This window comes from Salvia miltiorrhiza, chromosome 5, assembly GCF_028751815.1.
Source record: "Salvia miltiorrhiza cultivar Shanhuang (shh) chromosome 5, IMPLAD_Smil_shh, whole genome shotgun sequence".
NCBI classification, from domain to species: Eukaryota; Viridiplantae; Streptophyta; class Magnoliopsida; order Lamiales; family Lamiaceae; genus Salvia; species Salvia miltiorrhiza.
Genome location: NC_080391.1, coordinates 3197441 through 3212238, shown reverse-complemented (window position 1 = coordinate 3212238; position 14798 = coordinate 3197441). Strand labels below are relative to the sequence as shown.

At 33.3% G+C, this 14798-nt stretch overlaps 3 protein-coding genes across 4 annotated transcripts; all 3 read left to right on the top strand.

The window, feature by feature from the left end:
* The first annotated feature begins 1045 nt into the window (after nt 1-1045).
* LOC130985145 (putative F-box/LRR-repeat protein 23) lies at nt 1046-3543 on the top strand. 2 transcript variants are annotated; one of them, XM_057907947.1, is made up of 3 exons: nt 1046-1559; nt 2515-3250; nt 3334-3543. In XM_057907947.1, exons 1-2 carry the CDS (start codon nt 1186-1188, stop codon nt 3218-3220), a joined length of 1080 nt encoding a protein of 359 aa, XP_057763930.1. In that variant the 5' UTR covers nt 1046-1185; the 3' UTR covers nt 3221-3250; nt 3334-3543. The 2 variants fall into 2 exon arrangements, with proteins under 2 accessions (XP_057763930.1, XP_057763931.1); XM_057907948.1 differs by having other exon boundaries at nt 1090-1559; nt 2515-3543.
* A 2350-nt stretch (nt 3544-5893) lies between these two features.
* LOC130985143 (putative F-box/LRR-repeat protein 23) lies at nt 5894-8288 on the top strand. Its single transcript, XM_057907945.1, has 2 exons — nt 5894-6462; nt 7466-8288. Exons 1-2 carry the CDS (start codon nt 6092-6094, stop codon nt 7989-7991), a joined length of 897 nt encoding a protein of 298 aa, XP_057763928.1. The 5' UTR covers nt 5894-6091; the 3' UTR covers nt 7992-8288.
* A 3979-nt stretch (nt 8289-12267) lies between these two features.
* Nucleotides 12268-14583, top strand: LOC130985139 (F-box protein SKIP19-like). Its single transcript, XM_057907942.1, has 3 exons — nt 12268-12789; nt 13656-14347; nt 14431-14583. The coding sequence occupies exons 1-2, from the start codon at nt 12410-12412 to the stop codon at nt 14320-14322; spliced, it is 1047 nt and encodes a 348-aa protein (XP_057763925.1). The 5' UTR covers nt 12268-12409; the 3' UTR covers nt 14323-14347; nt 14431-14583.
* Nucleotides 14584-14798: the final 215 nt, after the last annotated feature.

Here is a 14798-nt window from a genome sequence, read left to right as displayed (position 1 = left end):
TTTCCACCAATTTTTCTCTCTTTTCTTTCTCCTTTTAAATTCTTTTCAAAAATTCGTTAACTTTATTCACAAAAAAATATTCAGCAGGGGATGCTAAATTAAAGATTTTTTAGTATTTAGTTTTGAGCTATTTAAATATAAACTCTTAATAATAATATTGTTTGGACTTTGAACTTTGAAGAGTCCAAAATTGTTATACTAAAGTCTTTTACTTTTATTATATTAATGATTTAGTGTTATTTTCTTAAAATGAGATTACTTAAATTGTTTGCTTTATAGTCTATGAATTTAATTATTACACGTATTTAGTTATTATACACTACTCTATAAATGCAAACTTTTTCATGATTGTTAATAATTTTAGATTTCTTTTAGAATTATTTGTATTGAATATAGGAATAAATAGTCAAATACCCAATCAAAAAAATTAAAAGGAATGACAAATAACCCACAATTTATGTTCAAGAAAATGAAATATCAAGAGAGGTGATTCTCCTACAAATGAGTCACCTCAAGCTCAAGAAAATGTCATGAATTTGATTGGTTCAAATAACACTAGTGTACCATTAGAAGATAAAGAATTTATTTATGAGATTATTCTTTGGTATCCACAATTTAAAAATCTTCGATCCGCCACTCGATCGCAAAAAGAACATAAAAAAATCAAAACGAATTCAACACTAATTCAAAGAAATATTACTCCATATTACATATCTTAGTCTATAACAGCAAAATATGGTAAAGAAATATTTTGCAGGCTTGTATGGAATAATATTAAATTTTATATCTTTGGTTTAGATTTATTTATTTATTTATTATCATCGTATATTTTACAATTTTAAACAAATTCTTTATTCCCAACAAGGATCAGTATATGTATCATTAATTGACCATGTATTTGAAATAAAAGATAATGTTTTTTGAATAAGATATATCTAATCTAAAAGAAATCAAGAGATACTATCTTTTCTTAAAGAGTTATATGCAATTATGCATTGTATCTAAAGCGCAATTTAGGCCCTAATTTAGGGTTTTTACTTTTTAGGGGTATATTATGCGAGTAATCCCACCCAAAAATATTTTTGACCAAACACGACCTTATATATTTTCCGCCTAAATATTCACCCAAATAATAAACAAATCTTTTGAAATTCCTCTCCTCCCTATTCTGCGTTTTCAATCGCCATGGGAAGAAGGAAATGCAGAATCCGAAAACAGTGGGTTCAAAAGAAAGCGCCGGCGCCAGCTGCTTCACCGTCGCCCCCTCCGCCGCCGCCGTGGATCGAACTTCCCGGAGATGTAACGGCCAACATTCTGCAGAGGTTGGGCGCTGAGGCGATGCTGAGGAGCGCGCAGCAAGTGTGTAGAACCTGGTGGAAAGTTTGCAAGGATCCCGCCATGTGGCGAGTGATCGATTTGTGCAACATTGATGATATGAATATGTTCGAGGACTACAATGCCATGTGCCGCCGCGCCGTGGATCGGAGCCAGGGGCAATTGGTCGACCTCACCATTGACTTCTTCGGCGACGGGGAACTGATAATCTATGTCGCCGATCGGTAAATGTTACTGCGCTCTTTATATTACTTGAAGATTGATGATTCATCGTTGTTGAACGAGTTATATTTTAGGCATCACTGTTCGCGGATATGATATGATATGATATGATGTTATAGTTTAATAAAGCTGCTTGTGTTGTTGTTGAAATTCGTGTTCATTATCATTTGTTTTCTTTTATTTTTTTATGATTGAATTGAGTCTCGTTTTGGTTCAAAGCTCAAATTTGACAGTGCCTCTTGGAGTAGCTCTGTGAATGCACAGCTATTCGAGGCTCTGCTCGAAAAAAGCTCGTTCAATACTAAACAAGCCGATCTCATCTCATCGTCTCGTTTGACTCACGTTCATGTTTGGATTTATTTGTTCACGAATCTTCAATCTAGCCAGTGCACGAGCCTTTTGTCGAAATAGTGTAGTCTTCGGCTCAACTAGTTTACAACTCTACCTTCGTCATGAGATTTGGCATGTGTATTTGCTTTGTGAATTGTGAAAGGCCTTTGCTATTCACTTTGTTAGAAATGGAGATAGAGTATTAACAGTGTAGGTGAGTGAGCTACTGAAAAATCAAAAAGTTTTATCTTTTTCTCAGAATTTTCGCAATTTCTTGTTTTGCCATTGCTATGAATTGTGACTTGAAGTTGCAATCTCTGTTAGTGAATTCTTGTTGGTCTATAACCTTTTTTGGTTGCACTTTGAAGTTGTAGTATATACCTGTGTTCCAAACACCACCAACAGAAATTCAGTGCTAAAAACATGTGCTTAATATGACCAAGGAAATCATCAAAAGAAGAATATATTGTGCTTGATTGAACATTTTCTAATTTGTACAACTTCCTTTGTAATCATGTTGGATGAAAGCGTTGATACGTGTTTGTGATAATATGCTTCATTTACATCTGAATAATTTTCTAGCTTAAAAAAATTCAATATCTGGTCTAATCTTGTGTTTTTTGACAGATCACGAAATCTCAAACGTCTTAAACTCGTATCTTGCGATGAGATGTCTGCAGATCCTTTAATTCAGGCGGTTGAAAAACTTGAACAGTTGGAAGAATTGCACCTTATTATGTTTCCATGGATAGAAGCTCACCACATTGAAGCTATTGGCCATTCTTGCCCAAAGTTGAAGTCATTCTCATATAACGAACGTGGTTCAAAGATCCGGCTTATGCCAGATTCAGAAGAAGATGATTATTACAGTGAAGGATTTGATCGGAATACTTATGCTAGAGCAATCGGGAAATGCATGCCTAATTTGCATCATCTTCAACTTTTTGCACATGAGGAGATGCAAAACGAAGGACTTGAAGCCATCCTTGATGGCTGTCCACGCCTCGAATCACTTGACATCCGGCAATGCTATGGTCTCGATCTTGGAGGGGATTTAGGGAAAAGATGCCGTGAGCAGATAAAAGATCTGAGGCTCCCTAATGACTCGGTTAGTGATGTACCATGGCTTGTTGGGGAACCATCTGAATTGGATTTTGAACGTTACAGCGACTGCTATGATGATAATAGCTATTATGGTGATTTTGAATATGAGTATTACGACGACTACTTTTCTCCTCTTGGCTATGGATCCTTCAACGATGACTTTTCTCCTCGTGGCTACGGATTCTTCAACGATGATGGACCTGGGATTTTCGACTACGACTTCTTCTGAGCTAGGAACAAGATCATAGCATAGCAGAGGGTAAAGCTTTCTTAATTTCGTTTGTTAGATTTATGGCTTAAGATACATGGCCAAATAATACTCCTCACCAATTTTTCTTGTAGGTCTTTGTGTTGCTAGTTGATTTCAAGTGGTTATGGCAGCATTTTGGGACTTTGATTCTATCTCTAGTGAGATATCAATGGTAGTAGCAATATGCCTCTTATGACTCTGCCCTCAGTTTGCATGTTTTAGTAGCTGATCTAACTCTATGCATAAGAATATTTAATTGTTATGTTCTTCACCATTTATATATGATTTAAATTTTGATGATTCTTGCTTTTGTTGTTCGTTTTCGTTGTTATATATCAACCTATCTTTTAAACACCTATTCGAATGGCTTCTCTATCTACTGATAGTGTATAATATTCTTATAGTTAAGTGATTTTTTGGAATTGGATGTAGATGTGAGATTATGTTTTAACAGTTTAAGGGCATGTGCAAATTTTGATGTATGGTCTGCTATTAATAATAATATTAGGTTATTAGCGTCTAAACATATAAATTTTGGACTCATTTTGATTTTTTTTATGAACTTTGAAAGTTTTATTTGAAAATAAATAAATTTTATGTCTCTAGCAATTTTATATAAAAAAATTAAACTACGTTCAAATTAAAATTAACATGGCATTTCAAAAATTTAATATAGATTAATCGACCAATTTAACAAACGACGCTGTACAATGTATTTGATAGACTAGTTGGATTCCTGCATTTCCCAATCAATCATCACACGCTTACTAGTTCTTTTAAATGACCAATGAAACCGACAAATCAAAGAGAACATAATAAAATAAAAATGAATTCAACATAAATAAAAAAAAATAAAGTATATATTAAAATGAGTAATTCATTTGCAAATTACTCTATCTATCCTATCCTTATAGAAAATAACCATACATGAATAGCACAAGTTTTAATAAGGTAGTTGAATATATTGTGAGTGAAAAAATTTACTAAAAAATAAATTGGATACATTTTATGAGGACTGATGAAAATGATAAATTTGATACTTTTTATAAGAACGAGGAGAGTATATTTTTACCTATTTGATGTGCGAACTTGTTCATGATTTGCTAATAATTTTAGTTTTCTTTTAGAATGATTACATTTGTGTATTAAATATAAGAATGAATAACGAAATACCTACATCGAAAAAAGTTAAAAGGAATAACAAAAAACCCACAATTTATGTTAAAGAAAATGAAATCTCTAGAAGTGAGTCTTCTAAAAATGAGTCACCTAAAGTTCAAGAAAATGCTACTATAAATTTAATTTGGTTCAAGTAGGGTATACCATTAGAATATAAAGAATTGATTTACTAGATTATTTGTTTGTACTCCCAATTTAAAAAATGTGAGTCCACTACTTGCTAAAAGAACATAATAAAATCAAAACGAATTCAACACCAATCAAAGCAATAAAGTATATTTATGTCCTAGTTTAATTGGTCAATTTCTTTTCGACACGTGATTTAAGATAATTTTTAAGTGTGTTTGACAATAAAATGAATAAGTAATTAGATGTTTCATTGTTTATATTTATTCCATGTAAGAAAATTGATCAACTTAATTGTGATGACAAAAAAAATTGATCAAGTTAGTTAGAACAAAGATAGTAATATATTACTCCATATTACATATCTAAGTCTAAAATTGTAAAATATGGAGTAATAAATATTTTTAAGACTTGTACGGAATAATAGTAAATTTTAGATATTAGGTTTTGAAGATTTATTTATTTATTAATATCGTATATTTTGCAATTTTAACCAAATTCTTTATTCCCAACACGGATCAGTATATGTACCATTTTTTTAAAGACGGATCAGTATATGTATCATTAATTGGTATACACAAAATCTGGGTTACACTTGGGTGTACCGTACAATCGGGTTGATCTGTATCCATAATAGTGTTATTTATATGGGTTGGGTCAGGATATGGATTCAAATCAGGATATGGGTCAAAATTTTAGTGAAGATATAATCTGGTTGTTACGTACACCCGGGTGCAGTGGCGGATCCAGGATTTAAAAACTGGGGGTGCAAAAAATAATCTTATAAACATTGACGGAGCCAGGATTTTTTTAAGGGGGTTGAACTTTTACGGGGGTTCGGGGGCGGTAGCCCCCGAGAAATTTTTTTTAGGCCTTCAATATATTTTAGACATTTTTTTTTACTAAAATACAAATATAATTAGTAATAACTCTGCATTCCAAATACAAAATGTGTACATTCAATTTTTTTATTTAATTAAGAATTGTTGTAAAGGATTGATTATACTATGTTAATTTGTTAATTTGGCGGAGCTAGGATTTTTTTGGGGGTATGGGGATTAGAGAAAGGGAGTTAAAATATGTTAATTTGGTGTTTGGTGTCTGTAGGCGTGTAACTTGTAAGTTGCTTAGGGAACACTCCAACCTTTGTATCTAAATATATTATACTATGTATATATACTAAAAAAAAAAATTTTTTTTTTGGGGTACAGCTGTACCCCCTTGCACCCATCTGCGTCCGCCCCTGCCCGGGTGTACCCAAGATTACCTCATTGATATATATGCATTGTATCTAAGTACAATTTAGGCAAAATTTTAGCACAAAAAAACATATATGCATTGTATCTAAGTACAATTTAGGCAAAATTTTAGCACAAAAAAATCGGTTTAATAGGAAACCACCTCAAATTTTACGGGTTTTGGGCGTTATTTTTGGGCCGTACGCGACCAAACACGACCTTATATATTTTCCGCCTAAATATTCACCCAAATAATAAACAAACCTTTTCAAATTCCTCTCCTTCCCATTCTGCGTTTTCAATCGCCATGGAAAGAAGGAAAAGCAGAAAACGAAAACGGCGGGTTGAAAGGAAAGCTCCGGCGCCAGCTGCTTCATCCTCGGCCCCTCCGCCGCCGTGGATCGAACTTCCCGAAGATGTAACGGCCAACATTCTGCAGAGGTTGGGCGCGAAGAGGATGCTAAGGAACGCGCAGCAAGTGTGTAGAACCTGGTGGAAAGTTTGCAAGGATCCCGCCCTGTGGCGAGTGATCGATTTGTGCAACCCTCATGATATCTATATGAACGAGGACTACACTGCCCTGTGCCGCCGCGCAGTGGATCGGAGCCAGGGGCAATTGGTTGACCTCACCATCGACTGCTTCGGCGACGGGGAGCTGATAAAATACGTCGCCGATCGGTAAATATTACTGCGCTCTTGATATTACTTGAAGCATGATGCTGCATCGTTGTTGAACGAGTTGTATTTGAGGCATCACTGTTCCTGGATATATGATATGATGTTCTGGTTTTATAAAGCTGCTTGTGTTATTGTTGAAATGCGCGTTGATTATCATTTGTTTTATTTAATGGTTGAATTGAAGCTCAAATTTGGCAGTGCCTCTTGGATTAGCTCTCTGAATGCACAGTTATTCGAGGCTCTGCTCGAAAAAAACTCGTTCAATAGCAAACGAGCCGATCTCATCGCCTCGTTTGACTCACGTTCGTGTTTGGATTTATTTGTTCGCGGACCTTCAATCTAGCTAGTGCACGAACCTTTTAGGAGCTTGAGATCAAACTCGAGTAATACATTATCAAAAATGGACATAGTGTAGTATTAGGCTCAGCTAGTTACAACTCTAGCGTGGACATGAGATTTGGCATGTTGTATTTGCTTTGTGAATTTTGAAAGGCCTTTGCTATTCACTTTGTTAGAATCAGAAATGGAGATAGAGTGTTAACAGTAGAGGGGAGTGAGCTACTGAAAAATCAAAAAGTTTTCTCTTTTTCTCAGAATTTTCGCCCTTTCTTGTTTTGCCGTTGCTTTGAACAAGAAATAACTTCTTGCAAGTATTCAAACGGCTCCTTTTAGCAATTGTGACTCGAAGTTGCAATCTCTCTTAATGAAATTTTATTGGTTTGGAACCTTTTTTGCTTGCACTTTGAAGTTGTGTTTACCTGTGTTCCAAACACCTCCAACAGAAATTCAGTGCTAAAAACATGTGCTTAGTATCACTAAGGCAATCATCAAAAGAAGAGTATATTGTGCTTCATTGAACATTTTCTAATTTGTACAACTTCCTTTGTAATCATGTTGGATGAAAGCGTTAATACATGTTTGTGATAATATGCTCCTTTTACATCTGAATCATTTTCTAGCTAAAAATAATTAATATCTGGTCTAATCATGTGCTGTTTGGCAGATCACGAAATCTCAAACGTCTTAAACTTGTATCTTTCAATGAGATGTCTGCACATATAGAACCTTTAGTTGAAGCGGCTGGAAAACTTGAACAGTTGGAAGAATTGCACCTTACTATGATCCCATGGATAGAAGGTCACCACATTGAAGCTATTGGCAATTCTTGCCCAAAGTTGAAATCATTCTCATATAACGAACATGGTTCAAAGTGCCGGCTTCCACCAGATTCAGAAGATGATGATGATGATGATGATATTGATGGATTCGATCAGAATAGTTATGCTGAAGCAATCGGAAAATGCATGCCTAATCTGCATCATCTTCAACTTTTTGCTAATGAGATGCGGAATGAAGGGCTTGCAGCCATCCTTGATGGCTGTCCACGCCTCGAATCACTTGACATCCGACAATGCTTTGATCTCGATCTTGGAGGGGATTTAGGGAAAAGATGCCGCGAGCAGATAAAAGATCTGAGACTCCCTAATGACTCGGTGAGTGACATATCATGGCTTGTTTGGGAACCATAGCTATTATAGTGATTATGAATATTACGATGAATATTACGACGGCTACTCTTCTCCTCGTGGCTATGGATCCTTCAACGATGACGGACCTGGGATTTTCGACTACGACTTCTTCTGAGCTAGGAACAAGATCATAGCAGAGGGTAAAGCTTTCTTAATTTCGTTTTGTCGTGTCTTAATTTTTATTTTTTTTGTAGATTTTTGTGTTGCTAGTTGATTTCAAGTGGTTATGGCAGCATTTGGGACTTTGATTATATCTCTCTATTTGGATGTTGAATGGTAGTAGCAACGTACATTTTATGACTGCCCTCAGTTTGCATGTTTTAGTAGCTCACCTGACTCCTTGCATAAGAAAATTTAATCGTTATTTCCTTCACCGTTTATATATGGATTTTGATGATTCTTGCTTATGTTGTTCATTTTAGTTGTTATATATCATCCCATCTTACTAATTTATATTAAGGTTAAATATCTCTTTAAAACTCAAATTACTTTTGTACTATCAATTACATTTTGAATTATTAAAAATAGTGCTGAAGCACGGGGCTAGAGCCCCCAAAATTTTGATTTATATCTATAAAAGAGTCTTGTTTTACAATCTAGAAACATATTAAGATTTATGTTTTATATTTTAATAATCTATATATATATAAAAGTAAAATAAACTCTATCCTACGTGGCGGCATATAATCACTTTATTTCAATTTTTCTCAATTCTCATTCATTCTTATATTTTTCAATATCTCTAATCAATCTCCACCTCTAATCAAACTCCATCTATTAAAATATTTATAAAAATCAATAATATATAAATCTATAAAAATCAATCAATGGTATCACTTATATAATATATGTAAGTTACTCCAACGAATATAACATTAATATGCATTTTTTGAATTTCAAGTTGTACAATTAATAACAATATAATGCTCCAACGAATTTTACATTAATATGCAGAATATATACATCAACTTATTCCAACGAATTTTAGATTCATATGCAGATCATATACATCAAAATACTAATTAGTTAACATTTGAGTTTCAATTACATATCCCAAGTTTAATTTTTTTTTCAATAATCATTCATTCTTTTATTTTTAAAATTTTTAATTAATTTTCAATAAAAATAATTTATGAATATGTCTAAGATTTATAGTTTATAGTTTTGATTTAGATATTACATTGTTCTAATGAATTTTTTTAACGGATTTGCAGTTCACAGATACACACTCTAAATTCGGTATACCATTAGATTGCCACAAAGTGTAATTTTTTTATAGCTATTAATTTTGAAAATTAAAAAATGCAACTTTAATTTATTTTGAGTTCGTCCTCCATTTTAGAAAATAGAAAAAATATTAAAATATAAAAATTACTAATTGTCTTTATGTATGTATGTATATGGTCAGAAACATTTGAGTTTCAATTACATATCCCAAGTTTAATTTTTTTTTTCAATAATCATTTATTCTTTTTTTTCAAAATTTTAATTAATTTTTAATAAAAATAATTTATGAATATGTCTTCGATTTATCGTTTATAGTTTTGATTTGGATATTACATTCTTCTAATGACTTTTTATTTAACAGATTTGTAGTTCACAGATGATCAAATAAAAAACTTAGCATTGGTTGAAATTGAGAAGTTGCTTCTAATTTCACCAGTTTAACCAATTTTCCTAGCATGTCGTTATCAAACGAAACTGTCATATCTGATTAAGAGAATCTACTGATATTAGAAGAGATGTTTTACAATATGGAAGAAATGAATCTATATCCCTCTTTGACAGATGAGCAAAGAATGATTTATGAAAAAATAATGGTCGTGATTGATAGTGGTGTAGGGAGAATTTTTCTTTCTATATGGATATGATGGCATAGGAAAGACATATATTTGGAACACCTTATACTCGATCATACGTAGGAAGGGTAGTACTCCAGGTAGCTTCGAGTGGTATAGCATCAATAATGTTGTCTAGGGGCAGTAGTACACGCTCTAGATTCGGTATACCATTAGATTACCACAAAGTGTAATTTTTTATAGCTATTAATTTTGAAAATTAAAAAATATGCAAGTTTATTTTGTTTTGAGTTCATCCTCCATTTTAGAAAATAGAAAAAAGTATTAAAATATAAAAATTACTAATTGTCTTTATGTATGTATGTATTTATGTGGTCAGAATGGTTGGTCTAATATATTTTTCTCATTAGCTAAAATTCGTTATTTTGCTATTTAAGTTTTGATTAATTGTCTTCCTTTGTAGAGAAAATGAATGAGTACACATTTGATAAATGTACATTTTGATTTCAAATATACATATTACATATAATAATTTTCTCATAATAAATAGGCAAATGCTTCTGGTTAAAATATAGAAGAAACCAAAGAATTTACGGAATGGATACTTAAAATAGGTGACTGTACTGCCGGTCAAAGTCTTGGTGATGGAGAATCTGTTGTGACATTATCAGAAGACATTCTTATACGTGATGCAACAAATCCTATTGCAGCTATAGTGGAAAACACATATCATGCATTTGACCTATAAATGTTTAAGAATAGAGCTATCTTGGCTCCCACCAATGACATGGTTGATACGATAAATGATGACGTTATTTCTTTAATGTCTATCAAAGAAAGGGTTTGCCTAAGTAGTTAAAACAGCATTCGCAAAGAAGATGGACAAGTGGACCTCGATGAACAGGTATTCTCGGATGAATATCTAAACACGATCAAGTGTTCACGATTGTCGAGTCATGAAATTATGAGGGATGCATAATCATGCTTTTTAGAAATATTGATCCATCTAATGAGCTTTGCAATGACACTAGACTAATAGTAACTAAACTTGGGGAATGTGTAATTGAAGGCAAATTCATTTCAGGAAAAAATGCGGGCAAATAGTTTCCTATAGCTGGAATGATTATGAGTCCATCAGATTTCACTAAATTTTCAATTCGGTTTTAGAGAAGACAATTATCTGTGAGTGTTTGTTTTGCTATGAACATAAATAAAAATCAGAGACAATCTCTTTCAAATGTAGCATTATATCTACCGAAATCTGTTTTTAGTCATGGACAACCCTGCGTGTCAAATTTAATAATTTGTTCAAACTTTGATAGTTTAAGTCATTAATGACTTTATTTAATTTATTTATTGTTCTTATTTTTTCAGTTGCTGGTTTCAGCTACATGTATCTAATTTAGGTACGTTTCAAATAATTGTTCCAATTTCTCTTTTAATATCTTGTGGGTTGAAACTATGCTTACATATAAATTTCATAAAGACATTTAAATTAGATCAATTTCAAATAAATATTACAGCCTTTCACTTTAAAGTAATTTTATTAAATTTTCTATTTTAGTGAAAAGAAATTTATAAAACAAAAAATATAATATTAAATAATTTTATAAATTTATATTTTAATAGATCCCGTCGAAATTCGACGGGTGACTTACTAGTTGTTTGAATAGTAACATCTATTAGAACTCTTCATTCATGTGCATAAGTTAGTATTTTTTTTAGTGTGTAAATTTAATAACAATACAAATGATTTATTTAACAATATAAAAAATTTGTGTTGTTAGAGTATAATGTAGTAAAAAATGCTTGATTGTGGTGTTATTTTTTCAAGCACCATAATATTTTCTCAACAATTGATAGTGAGAAAATATTGCAACGTTAAACTAGAGCCTCTCACACTTTCCCCTACAATTGCGGCAAATGTTAATCGCCTAAATATTCCCCGCACTTCCTTTCCTTTTCATCACAATTAAAATACATTGTAGTATAATATTTTCTTTGGCATTTAGAGAGTATATTTTAGATATTTTTTATTAAAAGATAAATATAACAATAATAATAGCAAATAATATTTTATTAAATTATACTTCACTCATGTACGATATCATTTCCATTTTTATAGTATTATTTTTGTTTTTATTTTAAAATTACAAGAGATTTGTATTATAATCAAATAAGTCACTCATACGCACACGGAACCTCTACACCACATAAATGTGAGAAAATAATTGCACATGGACGGGACCTCAACATCACAAAAAGGTGAAAAAATAATTGTAAGTAAACTGAACCACTATCTACATAAAGATGAAAAACTACTATTCAGTATTCACACAAAAGTGAGAAAATTAAGTTAGATTTTGAAGAGTCTTTGGGTGCTATCATATAATTTGAAATAAAAGATAATATTTTTTAGAATAAGATAAATCTAATATAAAAGAAATCAAGAGATACTATCATTTCCTCAAAAGAAAAAAGAAAAAAGAAAAAAGAGAGAGATACTATCATTTCTTAAAGAGTTAGATCATGTATTTTGGAATAGACAGACGATAATTGGTATCTATATGCATTGTATCTAAGTGCAATTTAGGCAAAATTTTAGGGTTTTCAATCGCCATGGGAAAAAGGAAATGCAGAATTCGAAAACCGCGGGTTCAAAGGAAAACTACGGCGCCGGCGCCAGCTGCTTCATCCTCGGCCCCCCCTCCGCCGCCGTGGATCGAACTTCCCGGAGATGTAACCGCCAACATTATGCAGAGGTTGGGCGCGGAGGGGATGCTAATGAGCGCGCAGCAAGTGTGCAGAACCTGGTGGAAAGTTTGCAAGGATCCCGCCATGTGGCGAGTGATCGATTTGCGCAACCCTTATTATGTGGAAGAGACTGAGAAATACACTGCCATGTGCCGCCGCGCGGTGGATCGGAGCCAGGGGCAACTGGTTGACCTCACCATTGACTCCTTCGGCGACGGGGAACTGATAAACTACGTAGCCGATCGGTAAATATTACTCCGCTCTTGATATTACTTGAAGAATGATGATTCATCGTTGTTGAACGAGTTATATTTGAGGCATCACTGTTCATGGATATGATATGATGTTATAGTTTTATAAAGCTGCTTGTGTTGTTGTTGAAATGCGCGTTCATTATCATTTTTTTTAATGATTGAATTGAGTTATATTTGAGGCATCCTTTGGATTTATTTGTTCGCGAATCTTCAATCTAGCCGGTGCACGAGCCTTTTACGAGCTCGAGATCAAACTCGAATAATACATTATAAAAAATGGAGATAGTGTAGTATTCGGCTCGGCTAGTTTACAACTCTACCGTGGACATGAGATTTGGCATGTTGTATTTGCTTTGTGAATTGTGAAAGGCCTTTGGTTTGTTAGAAATGGAGATAGAGTGTTAATAGTAGAGGGGAGTGAGCTACTGAAAAATCAAAAAGTTTTATCTTCTTCTCAGAATTTTCGCCCTTTTTTGTTTTGCTGTTGCTTTGAACAAGAAATAACTTCTTGCAAGTATTCAAAAGGCTCATTTTAGCAATTGTGAATCTAAGTTGCAATCTCTCTTAATGAGATTTTGTTGGTTTGGAACCTTTTTTGGTTGCATTTTGGTGTTGTGTTCCAAACACCTCCAACAGAAATTCAGTGCTTAAAACATGTGCTTAATATCACTAAGGTAATCATCAAAAGAAGAGTATATTGTGCTTCATTGAACATTTTCTAATTTGTACAACTTCCTTTGTAATCATGTTGGATGAAAGCGTTAATACTTGTTTGTGAAAATATGCTCCTTTTACATCTGAATCGTTTTCGAGTTATAAAAAATCAATATCTGCTCTAATCTTGTGCTTTTTGACAGATCGCGAAATCTCAAACGTCTTAAACTTGTAGCTTGCAATGAGATGTCTGGAGGTCCTTTAATTCAATCGGTTGGAAAATTTGAACAGTTGGAAGAATTGCACCTTGCTATGATCCCATGGACTCCTCCTTACCGCATTGAAGATATTGGCAATTCTTGCCCCAAGTTGAAATCATTCTCATATAACAACCGTGGTTCAAGGTGGCAGCTTCCGCCAGATTTGGAAGATGATGATGATGATATTATTGAAGGATTAGATCGGAATAGTTATGCTGAAGCAATCGGAAAATGCATGCCTAATTTGCATCATCTGCAACTTTTTGCAAATGAGATGCGAAATGAAGGACTTGAAGCCATCCTTGAGGGCTGTCCATGCCTCGAATCACTTGACATCCGGCAATGCTTTGGTCTCAATCTTGGAGGGGATTTAGGGAAAAGATGCCGTGAGCAGGTAAAAGATCTGAGACTCCCTAATGACTCGGTTAGTGACATATCATGGCTTGTTGGGGAACCATCTGAATTGGATCATGATTGTTACGGCAACTATGATGATTATAACTATTACGAAGATATAGATTATGAATACTACGACGACTACTCTTCTCCTCGTGGCTATGGATCCTTCAACAATGACTGTCTTGGGATTTTCGACCGCGACTACTTCTGAGCTAGGAACAGGACCATAGCAGAGGGTAAAGCTTTCTTAATTTCGTTTTATCGATTTATGGTTTAAGATACATGGCCAAATATTAATCATCACCAATTTTCTTTGTAGGTTTTTGTGTTGCTAGTTGATTTCAGCTGGTTATGGAAGCATTTTGGGACTTTCAATCTATCTCTAGTGCGATATCAATGGTAGTAGCAATGTACATCTTACTACATAAGATTATATGGTTTAAATTTTGATGATTCTTGCTTTTGTTCTTCATTTTAGTTGTTATATATCAACCTATCTTTCAAACACCTATTCGAATGGCTTCTCTATCCACAGATAGCGTAAACTACTATCTAATAAATTATTCTTATACTACATCTCCACAAGTTCTTACACATATAGAACATATATAATTTCTCCAAAAAAAATTGTAGTATGATAAGTGCTATTGAAATCCACATACTTTTTTTCTAACATCTCCTCCAACA